At 42.6% G+C, this 13,401-nt stretch overlaps 1 protein-coding gene across 1 annotated transcript; it reads left to right on the top strand.

Moving 5' to 3' along the window:
• Nucleotides 1-991: 991 nt before the first annotated feature.
• LOC139552354 (bile salt-activated lipase-like) lies at nt 992-9,400 on the top strand. The gene is made up of 11 exons (XM_071364009.1): nt 992-1,093; nt 1,640-1,790; nt 1,979-2,098; nt 2,542-2,739; nt 3,647-3,777; nt 5,968-6,075; nt 6,173-6,287; nt 6,513-6,699; nt 8,392-8,592; nt 8,705-8,914; nt 9,062-9,400. Exons 1-11 carry the CDS (start codon nt 1,022-1,024, stop codon nt 9,234-9,236), a joined length of 1,668 nt encoding a protein of 555 aa, XP_071220110.1. The 5' UTR covers nt 992-1,021; the 3' UTR covers nt 9,237-9,400.
• The last annotated feature ends 4,001 nt before the right edge of the window (nt 9,401-13,401 follow it).

Genomic DNA, 13,401 nt, shown 5'->3' with positions numbered 1-13,401 from the left:
GCATCCAGTCGGGCTGTATCACCGCCTGGTACGGCAACTACACCGCCCTCAACCGCAAGGCTCTCAAGAGGGTGGTGCGTTCTGCACAACGCATCACCGGCGGCAAACTACCTGCCCTCCAGTACACCTACAGCACCCGATGTCACAGGAAGGCCAAAAAGATCATCAAGGACAACAACCACCTGAGCCACGACCTGTTCACCCCTCTACCATCCAGAAGGCGTGATCAGTATAGGTGCATCGAAGCTGGGACCGAGAGACTGAAAAACAGCATCTATCTCAAGTCCATCAGACTGTTAAACAACCATCATTAACACAGAGAGGCTGCTGCCTACATACAGACTCAAATCATTGGCCACTTTAATAAATGGATCACTAGTCACTTTATACAATGCACTTTAAATAATGCCCCTTTAGTAATGTTTACATATCTTACATTACTCATCTCATATGTATATACTGTATTTTATACCATCTACTGCATCTTGCCTATGCGTTCGGTCATTGCTCATCCATATATTTAGATTGACATATTCTTATTCAATCCCTTTAGTTTTATGTGCATTAGGTAGTTGTTGTGGAATTGTTAGATTACTTGTTAGATATTACTGCACTGTCGGAACTAGAAGCACAAGCATTTCGCTACACTCGCAATAACATCTGCTAACCATGTGTATGTGACCAATAAAATGTCATTAGATTTTTTTAAATAAATTATTTTACTCTGGGTTACAACATTCAACCCACATAATGCGTAACACATTTAATTAAAAAAAATATATAATTGAAATCGAAAACTTTGAAAACAATGTCATAATCAAACCGAAACAAACTCAAAAAGCGCTAATCGCTCAGCTCTAGCGAGCACAAACTTTCATATTTGCCTCACCGAGTTCTGCTAGGAGCAGTAAAAACTTAACCAGCGGGCACCTTTATGGACTTTGTCTTGAACAAAACCGTGATGGTATAATATGGGAGGGGCCTCCTCCTGTATAAAAGGTGTGCTTACAGGTGTCTTTGGATGACCGTTATGAAGATGCTGTGGATTTTGGTTTCTGCTGCCCTGTTCCTGGGGTCCGCCTCTGCTGCCACTGTAAGTCCATTTTAGTTGATTTGGTTTTGATCATTTCATCTTTACTGTAATTAAATAAATAATTATATTTTTTAGTAAAACAAATGTCCAAATACCATATTTGTTAATGTAGCTGTTTTAATGTAGCTCTGTTTTTTCTTACTGTGGTTTTGATCACCTCGTTGAGGTGAAGAAGATACTATAGAAATGTAGTTGGACAAAAAAAGGCTACTAAGTATTTAGTTTATACTGAGAAGGTAAACAATAGTAAAACACAAAGGCTTAAAACATCAGAGTTAAAAACATCTCCTGCGTTTGTACTGACGCTGCAGGTTTTTTCACATGTTTATCAGCAATGGGTTGACAAGCAGTGTGAATTCAACAGCTGAACATCTTTTTTGCAACAGTTCGTACTCATAAACAACAAAAAACAATGACACTACATCCATAAAACAGCAACACTGAATAGATTGGTGCCTATTATAAAAACAGTTTCACTCTTTACACATGCACATGTTACTGAATGTTTAATGAGTTAGTATCTGACCTTTGGGTGTGGATGTGTAGCTTGGAGTGGTGTACACTGAGGGAGGCATGGTGCAGGGGAAGAACATCAATTCTGATGGACTGTTTCACACCATGGACGTCTTCAAAGGAATCCCCTTCGCTGACAAGCCCGGCAAGTTTGAGAAGCCCAAGCGTCACCCTGGATGGGATGGTGGGTACCAAAAAACTAAATGCCTCAGATGTCTATCCATTCAGCAAGGAATATTATGTTATTTGTACAAAACAATGTACTAATACTGAAGCAGATTGTAAAATAAATATTGGACAGGTATGTATCAGACCTTACTCTTACTAACATTCATCTCAGTTGACTCTGCTTCTCCCTGTGTCTCCTTCCAGGTGTTCTCAAGGCCACTAAGTTCAAACCAAGGTGTATGCAGCTGAACTTGCTCCAGTCTAACACCCGTGGCCAAGAGGACTGCCTATACCTGAACATATGGGTCCCTCAGGGCAGCAGCGGTATGTATTATGTACAAATGTAGGATCTTAATTTGATCACCCAGTTGCAGTGAACTTGTAATCCATTTGAGGTTTTAAAAAGCTTCTGAAGTTTGTAATTTTCACTTTGAAATTTCAGACCTGATTTTCTCTTTTGAAAATTGCATAAACCTCAACGAAAATGTCCATTGACTATAATCCACATAAGAATTCACATTTGCTGTTGCTGCAGAATTATTTTCCTTCTGAAGCAAACTGGCTCAAATTAAGATCCTACACCTGTGCCTGTGTCTTTACCTGTCACTAGAGTAGGACATCAGCTAACAAGGCATCAGCCCTTGTCTTTCATCCACATATCAAGACATCATATAGTATGAACTGCTGATGTGTAGTAATACTAATAATGACATGACTATATGGTGTAATTCTACAAATGTATTGAAATATCTCTCCTATCTTTCTAGTCTCCACTGGTCTGCCAGTAATGGTGTGGCTCTATGGAGGTGGTTTCCAGGTTGGTGGCTCTATGGGCGCTAACTTCCTGGATAACTATCTGTATGACGGGGAGGAGATTGCTAACAGAGGCAACGTAATCGTGGTGACCCTGGGTTACCGTGTGGGCACCCTGGGCTTCCTCAGCTCTGGAGATGCCAGCGGACCTGGTAGGTGTCAACCAAGGCTTTGCCTGGTGGGCTGGCGGGCTGGCTAGGTGGGTGGGTGAATGGCCGTGGCACAATCGGTGTCACATCAGCTAAAGTATGACATTGACCTTTTCTTCATGTACTGATTCTCAGGTGACTGAATCCACTATATGAGAATACTGTTTAAGAATAGTGTGTTTGTTTAACTTTTGGTAATCAACTGGCTCGTTCAGAAACTTGAGCCCTTCTGTTGGAGCCAGATGTACAGTATGTTAGTAGGTACATGGTCTCTCTTAACCCAGAAGTAAAATCTTGAGTAATTTGGTCAGCGTCGTGATTGCTTTAACTTCGTGTCCATACTGTATGTGTTAGAAATGGAAACTTCCATCAAAAACAAAGTCTCCAACCTCGCAAAAGGTAACTCAAAAATAAACTCTACCCATCTAGACATGGTGTGGAGAGACTTTTTTTTGCAGTTTTAATGCAAATTTCCTGAAATTCTACACATTTAGCCAAAACTTAATTTATGCCATGTTAATGATATCTGAGTGAGAGTGACAAACAAAATCAATGGTGGCCCCCTGAAGGTCAAGTCCCCTGGGCACATGCCCTGCATGCCCAATCGGTATTAGGCAATGATAGCTGTCTAGACTAACTTACAAATCAATACATTCTTAGCTGACATGGCTAATTGAGTGACTGTCAGTAACTGACATAACAAGAGAAAAACTGCTGATGCACAACAACATTTTGAAATCGCACCTTATGTATTCTACTACTCAAACTCTCAACAGTAAGTTAAGACCCCAGACTGAGTCCCATAAGCGACCGCTTATGCCTGGAGCCGGCCCTGACACGCAGAATCTGCCCACGGGAAATTAGTAGGTAGAGTACTGCTGCTGGCTCACAAAACTGTCTTCCATGTCAGGTAACTATGGTTTGTGGGACCAGCACGCTGCCATTGCTTGGGTAAACAGGAACATCCGTGCCTTCGGAGGAGACCCCAACAACCTCACCATCTTCGGGGAGTCTGCCGGCGCTGTTAGCTCCAGCTTTCAGGTGTGGGACTAAAAAAGGAGAGTAACAGTTTTAATACAGAGGTCTCAGGGCAAAGGTAGTGATGTCAAAATACAAAGAAAGTCTAGTAGAATGATGTTTCTTCAGTCTCAATGTTACAGTGGGGCAAAAAAGTATTTAGTCAGCCACCAATTGTGCAAGTTCTCCCACTTAAAAAGACGAGAGAGGCCTGTAATTTTCATCATAGGTACACTTCAACTATGACAGACAAAATAAGTTAAAAAAATCCAGAAAATCACATTGTAGGATTTTTTTATGAATTTATTTGCAAATTATGGTGGAAAATAAGTATTTGGTCAATAACAAAAGTTTATCTCAATACTTTGTTATATACCCTTTGTTGGCAATGACAGAGGTCAAACGTTTTCTGTAAGTCTTCACAAGGTTTTCACACACTGTTGCTGGTATTTTGGCCCATTCCTCCATGCAGATCTCCTCTAGAGCAGTGATGTTTTGGGGCTGTTGCTGGGCAACACGGACTTTCAATTCCCTCCAAAGATTTTCTATGGGGTTGAGATCTGGAGACTGGCTAGGCCACTCCAGGACCTTGAAATGCTTCTTACGAAGCCACTCCTTCGTTGCCCGGGCGGTGTGTTTGGGATCATTGTCATGCTGAAAGACCCAGCCACGTTTCATCTTCAATGCCCTTGCTGATGGAAGGAGGTTTTCACTCAAAATCTCACGATACATGGCCCCATTCATTCTTTCCTTTACACGGATCAGTCGTCCTGGTCCCTTTGCAGAAAAACAGCCCCAAAGCATGATGTTTCCACCCCCATGCTTCACAGTAGGTATGGTGTTCTTTGGATGCAACTCTGCATTCTTTGTCCTCCAAACACGACGAGTTGAGTTTTTACCAAAAAGTTCTATTTTGGTTTCATCTGACCATATGACATTCTCCCAATCTTCGTCTGGATCATCCAAATGCTCTCTAGCAAACTTCAGATGGGCCTGGACATGTACTGGCTTAAGCAGGGGGACACGTCTGGCACTGTAGGATTTGAGTCCCTGGCGGCGTAGTGTGTTACTGATGTTAGGCTTTGTTACTTTGGTCCCAGCTCTCTGCAGGTCATTCACTAGGTCCCCCCCGTGTGGTTCTGGGATTTTTGTGATCATTTTGACCCCACGGGGTGAGATCTTGCGTGGAGCCCCAGATCGAGGGAGATTATCAGTGGTCTTGTATGTCTTCTATTTCCTAATAATTGCTCCCACAGTTGATTTCTTCAAACCAAGCTGCTTACCTATTGCAGATTCAGTCTTCCCAGCCTGGTGCAGGTCTACAATTTTGTTTCTGGTGTCCTTTGACAGCTCTTTGGTCTTGGCCATAGTGGAGTTTGGAGTGTCACTGTTTGAGGTTGTGGACAGGTGTCTTTTATACTGATAACAAGTTCAAACAGGTGCCATTAATACAGGTAACGAGTGGAGGACAGAGGAGCCTCTTAAAGAAGAAGTTACAGGTCTGTGAGAGACAGAAATCTTGCTTGTTTGTAGGTGACCAAATACTTTTTTTCCACCACAATTTGCAAATAAATTCATAAAAAATCCTACAATGTGATTTTCTGGATTTTTTTTTCTCATTTTGTCTGTCATAGTTGAAGTGTACCTATGATGAAAATTACAGGCCTCTCTCATCTTTTTAAGTGGGAGAACTTGCACAATTGGTGGCTGACTAAATACTTTTTTGCCCCACTGTATATACTCTTCATTAAAATGTCATGATTATTCAGTGTCTTCCTGCCGTAAAGCATACGTTAATTATCAAAGTGTCTAGTTTCTGTTAACTGTTGTGTCTGTGAAGTTAGTTGGTAGGGTGGTGATACATTTAACAATGAGAACAGTGAGATTTCTGCTTCTTTATACTGGACCATGATGTCCTGTACGCTACATAGTTAGCTGTTTGTCACAAGTTCCTGAGACCTCGGAGAACTCTGTGTCCTGTGTCTAAAATGGTTGATGGAAAACACTTGTATTTCAGACCTTTTTAACGTTGAACTTTTTAGATAGTTAGATATGTGTAAGCATTAAGCAGGGTTCTCCTGTTATGATTGTAAGCAAAGATAGGTACAGATATGCCATTCGGCTTGGGTCCTCTGTCCACAGTAGGCTAGCAAATGATAATGTAGCAAATGCAATGTACTAATTCGAGTTTAAATGTACTTTACCGCCACACAGACACTCTCTCCCCATAACAAAGGGCTGATCCGCAGGGCAATCTCCCAGAGTGGTGTTGCTCTCTGCCCCTGGGCTATCAACAGGAACCCCCGTGCCTTTGCAGAGAACGTATGTGTACTTCTGTAACAATGAGGTGGAATATGGACTGACAGAGAGGGATATTGGCTGTTAAAGGGATGTTTCATCCCCCTTTTTGTCTCTTTAGGTTGCTGAGAAGGTGGGCTGCTCCAAGGATGATCAGATGATGGCCTGCCTGAAACGTATTGACGCTAAGGTTCTCACTCTGGCCGGTTCCACGTCCCTGAGTGGTTCTCCCTCCAGTGAGTATTCACTTTGATTAATGTACAGGGCTGTGGCACACTGTGAGAAAGACGCTGAGGAGGATGTGATTTGCATGCATTGATGCCTGTAATGATACCTGTATAGATGAGCATTAGCCTGATGCTCACGTCTCCTCAGACCACCATTTTACACAGTAATTTGGTGATGGCCATGTCCTGCCGATAGCATCAAGAGGTATGTCTGTCTCTGCCTGTTTTCTCTAGCCCCCATGGTAGACAACCTGGTCCTCTCCCCTGTGATCGATGGGGACTTCCTGCCTGATCACCCAGGTAACCTGTTCCACAACGCCGCTGACATTGACTACCTCGCCGGGGTCAACAGCATGGATGCCCACCTCTTCACTGGCCAGGACATCCCCAATATCAACAATCCAAGCGCAAATGTCCCTGTGTGAGTGCTTATGCTATGGGCTGATTATTTACCTGGGAGGAAGAGGGCTGATTGGTTCCCTGGGAGGAAGAGGGCACTCTGTTTGGTGTTTGCCATGTGCATGGTGTAGCTTAAATGGGACTGCAGATTTTACAGAACCAACTGAGTCTAACAAGTGGTAGTAGAATCAAATAATAAAGGACAGGGTTATCAGTTCAGCCAGGTCCCTAACACAGTGAGATTCAGAAGACGTTGTTATATCTGTTGAGCCTTATCTCTAGGGTATCCAATCAAAAATGCATATTTTGACCAATGGGTAAAATAATGTGTCAATTTTGTAGAAACTCCTCTAAGAAAACCAATGGTCCAAACCTCATGTTTCTAGCGTCATCCATTCAAAAGTAATTGACGTTTTTACCCTTGTAGGATGGCCAACATTACGATAACTAAATCAATGGAGGCAAGAGAAAAAAAGTTATAAAAAATAAGGAATATTGCACAGCATCGCATCAGCTAGGCTGGATGCTATGTATGAATGAAGTCTACCTGACAGGGTCACTTTCCGTTTAACTCGTCATTATTCTTCACGAATCCGTAGGACATAAAACAATATAGAGGTACACTACATGATCAAAAGTATGTTGACATCTGCTCGTCGAACATCTTATTCCAAAATAATGGGCATTAATATGGAGTTGGTTGCCCCTTTGCTGCTATAATAGCCTCCAGTCAAGGCCAGTCAAGATTTTTCCAACTCGATCTCGACAAACCATTTCTGTATGGACCTCACTTTGTGCATGGGGGTATTGTCATGCTGAAGCAAAAAAGGGCCTTCTCAAAAATGTTGCCAAAAAGTTGGAAGCACAGAATTATCTAGAATGTCATTGTATAACGTAGCGTTAAGATTTCCCTTCACTGGAACTAAGGGGTTTTGCCCCGAACCATGAAAAACAGACACAGACCATTATTCCTCCTCCACCAAACTTTACAGTTGGCACTATGCATAGAGGCAGGTAGCGTTGGCATCTGTCAAACCCAGATTCTTCCGTCGGACTGCCAGATGGTGAAGCGTGATTCATCACTCAAGAGAACGGATTTCCACTGCTCCAGAGTCCAATGGCAGCGAGCTTTACACCACTCCGACGACGCTTGGCATTGCGCATGGTGATCTTAGGTTTGTGTGTGGCTGCTCGGCCATGGAAATCCATTTGAAGAAGCTCCGGATGAACAATTTCTTGTGCTGACATTGCATCTAGAGCCAGTTTGGAACTCAGTAGTGAGTGTTGCAACTAAGGACAGACAGTTTTTACATGCTACAGCACTCGGCGGTCCTGTTCTGTGAGCTTGTGTGGACTACCACTTCGGGGCTGAGCCGTTGTTGCTCTTAGACGTTCCACTTCACAATAACAGCACTTACAGTTGAACGGGGCAGCTCTAGCAAATTTTACGTACTGACTAGTTGGAAAGGTGGCATCCTATCTCCATAGACAAACATTGACAGTAGAATGGCTGTGCCACAATGGAAGTCACTAAGCTCTTCAGTAAGGCCATTCTACTGTCAATGTTTGTGTATGGAGACTGCATGGCAGCGTGCTCGATTTTATACACCTGTCAGCAATGGGTATGGCTGAAATAGCCAAATCCAGTAATATGAAGGGGTCTCCACATACTTTTGTATATATAGTGCATCTCTCTTCCTCTTTCTCACTACAGGTCAGACGTGAAACTGCTCTTGAGTTCTTTGACTAAAAAGGGAGAGGCCGCTACAAACAACGCTTTCGCAGAGTACACGGCTGACTGGGGAGATGAGCCAAGCCAGAAGACAATCAAGAAGACCGTTGTTATGATCGAAACTGACTACATCTTCCTGGTTCCTACCCAGGTTGCTCTCTACCTGCACGCCTCTAATGCCGAGTGAGTCTTCCTCATTGTTACTGTAGCACAGCCCTTCTCACCCAGTTTGTTTCCCATCCTAGCATTACATATCTGATATCTAGTAATTTCTCCTCTCCTTGCCCTACCCCAGATCTGCACGCACCTACTCCTACCTCTTTTCGGAGCCCAGCCGCATGGCTGGGATAGTCCAACCTTACCCCAGCTGGATGGAGGCTGACCATGCTGATGACCTGCAGTATGTGTTCGGCAAGCCCTTCACCACGCCCCTGGCATACTGGCCCAGCCACCGTGACGTCTCCAGATACTTGATTGCCTACTGGACCAACTTCGCCAGGACCGGGTAAAAAAGAGCTGCAATGCAATCATGTATATGTCTCCCCCACTGGATGTGATTACTGTATAAGTGATATTTTCCTCACAAATACTACAATATATCTAATGTTCTCACCATTATGTTTTCTTACCATCAACCCCTTTCCCACCACAGAGACCCTAACAACGGAGAGTCGAAGGTGCCTGTGACCTGGCCTGCATACACCACCTCTGGGCAAAAATACCTGGAGATCAATGCACACATGAACAAGAACTACGTCCATGAGAAGATGAGGGTGCGCTTTGTGAACTGGTGGTCTAACATCTTTCCCAGCCTGCCCTCCGTCTGAGGAAGCTCTCACTGAGCACAGGCTCCCTGATGCATCATTCACAGATATACAGATTGGTCTTGTCATGTCACAAATGCAAGGCTACCAGTATCACCAGATGCATTTCTGATTGTAATTTTTTTTTTCTTCATTGACAAATTAAATTAATGCAATTAAGAAGTTTACCCTGTTTTCTGTTTTTAATACTGTCCAGAGTATTTTGTTTGTATTTATCAAGAAATTACCTTATATGGACATTATGAACTCCTACCAAGTAATATTCACATTTTTATCAAATCCCGATGGTGAAAGAAACAGTATGTTGGTGTAGACCTATTATCATCAGAATTTACATTGGAGTTGTTTTTCTCTGATTAGTTGCAAAAGTTATTTTTGCCACCAAGGGGTATCCACATACTATATGTCCACAAAGTATGTGGACATATATACAGTAAATTTGATATTTCTGTATTTCATCTTCAATAGATTAGCAAAAATTTTCAAAACCCATGTTTTCGCTTTGTCATTATGGGTTATTGTGTGTAGATAAGTGATAAAAATATGTATTTAATACATTTTCAATTCAGGCTGTATCACAACAAAATGTGGAATAAGTCAAGGGGTATGATTACTTTCTGAAGGCAATGTATGCCAAGTAAAATGTAGTTGTTTAATATTAACTATAGAAGTTTAAGCTATGAAGCCTGTAACAATCTTTGATAAGCTAGTGATGCTCATCCTGTCGAGTTTATCTGTGCGTGTCCGTAGGTGCAAATTATGTGTAAGTCTACTGCAGCTGGGGCGACATTTCAGATACATGTCATAGCGGGGCACATATCTTTCCTGTGTTTTTATATAAACCAATGGTTGAAGTGCACGGCTACATTTCAGATACATTTTTTTTAAACAATTGAACAGTAGTAGGACCAATCTACCTTGTGTTATTAGGGCTCTAAAGCAATACTAGTTGTTGTCCCCCCCATGGATTTAAAATGCCTCCTCAGGCATGTCATCCTGGAGCCGGGCACACACACACACACACACACACACACACACACACACACACACACACACACACACACACACACACACACACACACACACACACACACACACACACACACACACACACACACACACACACACACACACACACACACACACACACACACACACACACACACACACACACACACACACACACACACACACACACACACACACACACACACACACACACACACACACACACACACACACACACACACACACACACACACACACACACACACACACACACACACACACACACACACACACACACACACACACACACACACACACACACACACACACACACACACACACACACACACACACACACACACACACACACACACACACACACACACACACACACACACACACACACACACACACACACACACACACACACACACACACACACACACACACACACACACACACACACACACACAACACACACACACACACACACACACACACACACACACACACACACACACACACACACACACACACACACACACACACACACACACACACACACACACACACACACACACACACACACACACACACACACACACACACACACACACACACACACACACACACACACACACACACACACACACACACACACACACACACACACACACACACACACACACACACACACACACACACACACACACACACACACACACACACACACACACACACACACACACACACACACACACACACACACACACACACACACACACACACACACACACACACACACACACACACACACACACACACACACACACACACACACACACACACACACACACACACACACACACACACACACACACACACACACACACACACACACACACACACACACACACACACACACACACACACACACACACACACACACACACACACACACACACACACACACACACACACACACACACACACACCTCTTGACAGCTTGATACATTTTTGTTTGTTTTTATTTGTATTTCATTAAATAAATACAAAATAAATAAAAAGATTGTTAAGGATAGGCGTCCCGGTACATATAAGTGTCTTATATCGGCTGAAAGCTTAAATTCTTGTTAATATAACTACACTGTCCAATTTACAGTAGCTATTACTGCGAACAAATGCCATACTATTGTTTGAGGAGAGCTCCAAACAACAAAACACTTTTTTCACTGCAATAGGTTTGATAATTTCACCTCTAAAGGTGAAATGTGTACTTACATTCTGAAATCTTGCTCTGATTTATCATCCAAAGGGTCCCAGAGATAACATGAAGTGTCGTTTTGTTAGATAAAATCCTTTTTCATATCCTAAAAAGGTCCGTATAGCATGCACGATCGATTTTGTATTTTCACTCGTTCAATTTGCAAAGAAAGGAATCTGTGTAAATCTAACCCTAAACATTGTTTCAACCAGTCAAATGACGTTCGTATGTATTCCTCAGAGATCCTAGAATATAAACCAGACTTCACTATATCATTAGGAGTGTAGTATATCCTATAGGATACAAATTTGGTCAGAAAAATTTGTAAGCAACGCTTTCATGGCACACCGATGACGCGGCCGGTCTTCATTTGATCGACTGTATCTTTGTCAAATAAGCACCAATCGGGGTCAAACAAAGCTAGCTAGATAGCCAGTGAGCTGGGTTTTATGGGAGTATCTGGTAAAACCCTGTATCTGTCGCAAAATGTAGGTGCTAACCTTTTGCGACAGCATGCCTTTTCCTTTTGGACAAATTATAAGACTATTCAGAGTTATGAAGTTATGAAAACTGGTTGTTTTGCAAATGTTGAACTTATAATATGGCTACTAATACTGGAAAAGCTAAATCAAAGTCCAAGTATACAGATTTGATGATATTCTTGCAGAAAAATGTAATATGAATGCAAATGTCTCCTTCACGATTTGCCCAAATGTACCTGGGTGAATTCACACTAAATGTCATGTAGTTCGCTCATACTTCAAGTTATCTATCTGACACTTTGCACATACACTGCTGCCATCTTGTGGACACCATCGGAATTACAACCAGAGTAATGGCTAGAACTGGGACCTTTCTCTTGCATTTCAAAGATAGTGGTAGGAAAAAAAGTTTTTCTTTGTATTGAGTTTTTTCTTTGTATTTTCTTCTACCAGCTCTATTGTGTTATATTCTCCTACATTCCATTCACATTTCCACAAACTTCAAAGTGTTTCCTTTCAAATGGTACCAAGAATATGCATATCCTTGCTTCAGGGCCAGTTAGATTTGGTATGTCATTTTAGGTGAAAATGGAAAAAAAGGGGGCTATCCCTAAGGATCGTTTAAAACTATAGGCTGCATTTCTGTTGAATTTGTGACACTATGCAATGTGTATAACCAAGCTGCTACTTCTCCAGTTGCGCAATATTTTCTGTGCTGGAGAGTTTCAGAAAAGCAAACTAAATCAAACTAAGTGCATATTCTATATGTCAGGACCCGGTGCGAGAAACAGTCACTAAATCGGCAGAACCCAGAAGATGAGGCAGACACAGCAGTACTAGAGATGGTGGTTTAATAAAACAATAGATAACTTCCAAAATACAAAGAAAATCCACAAAGTGGTAAAAACAGCAAGGGAAAAAACAAACCTAAAAGACTAATCCAAAATACAAAAGAACAAAACCAGAGAACCTCTGGAAAATCCAACAAGAGAAAAATATATGTTCACAACAAGGCTTGGGCTGGGGCTGGGTGCTAACATACAAACACTGAGCAAGGAACTAAGGAACACACAGGGATTAAATACTAACAAGGGAACGACATACAGGTGCAAACAATAATAGAGCAAGGGAAAAACAAAAGGTACAAAAAAGGTGCAATGGGGACATCTAGTGACAAAAAACCAGAACAGTCCTGGCCAAAACCTGACAGAATCCCCCTCCTAGGAACGGCTCCTGACGTTCCTACCAGCCTTCTCAGGGTGGAGGGCCCTGAACTGACGAATGAGGTCAGGGTCCAGTATGTCCTTGGCAGGAACCCAGGAGCGCTCCTCGGGACCGTAGCCTTCCCAGTCCACCAGATACTGCCAGGACCGCTGCACCCGGCGGGAGTCCAGTATCCGGTGGACGGTATAAG

This window comes from Salvelinus alpinus, chromosome 24 (genome assembly GCF_045679555.1).
Source record: "Salvelinus alpinus chromosome 24, SLU_Salpinus.1, whole genome shotgun sequence".
NCBI classification, from domain to species: domain Eukaryota; kingdom Metazoa; phylum Chordata; class Actinopteri; order Salmoniformes; family Salmonidae; genus Salvelinus; species Salvelinus alpinus.
Note: the sequence above shows the minus strand (reverse complement) of the source record. Positions and strands in the feature narration are given on the sequence as shown.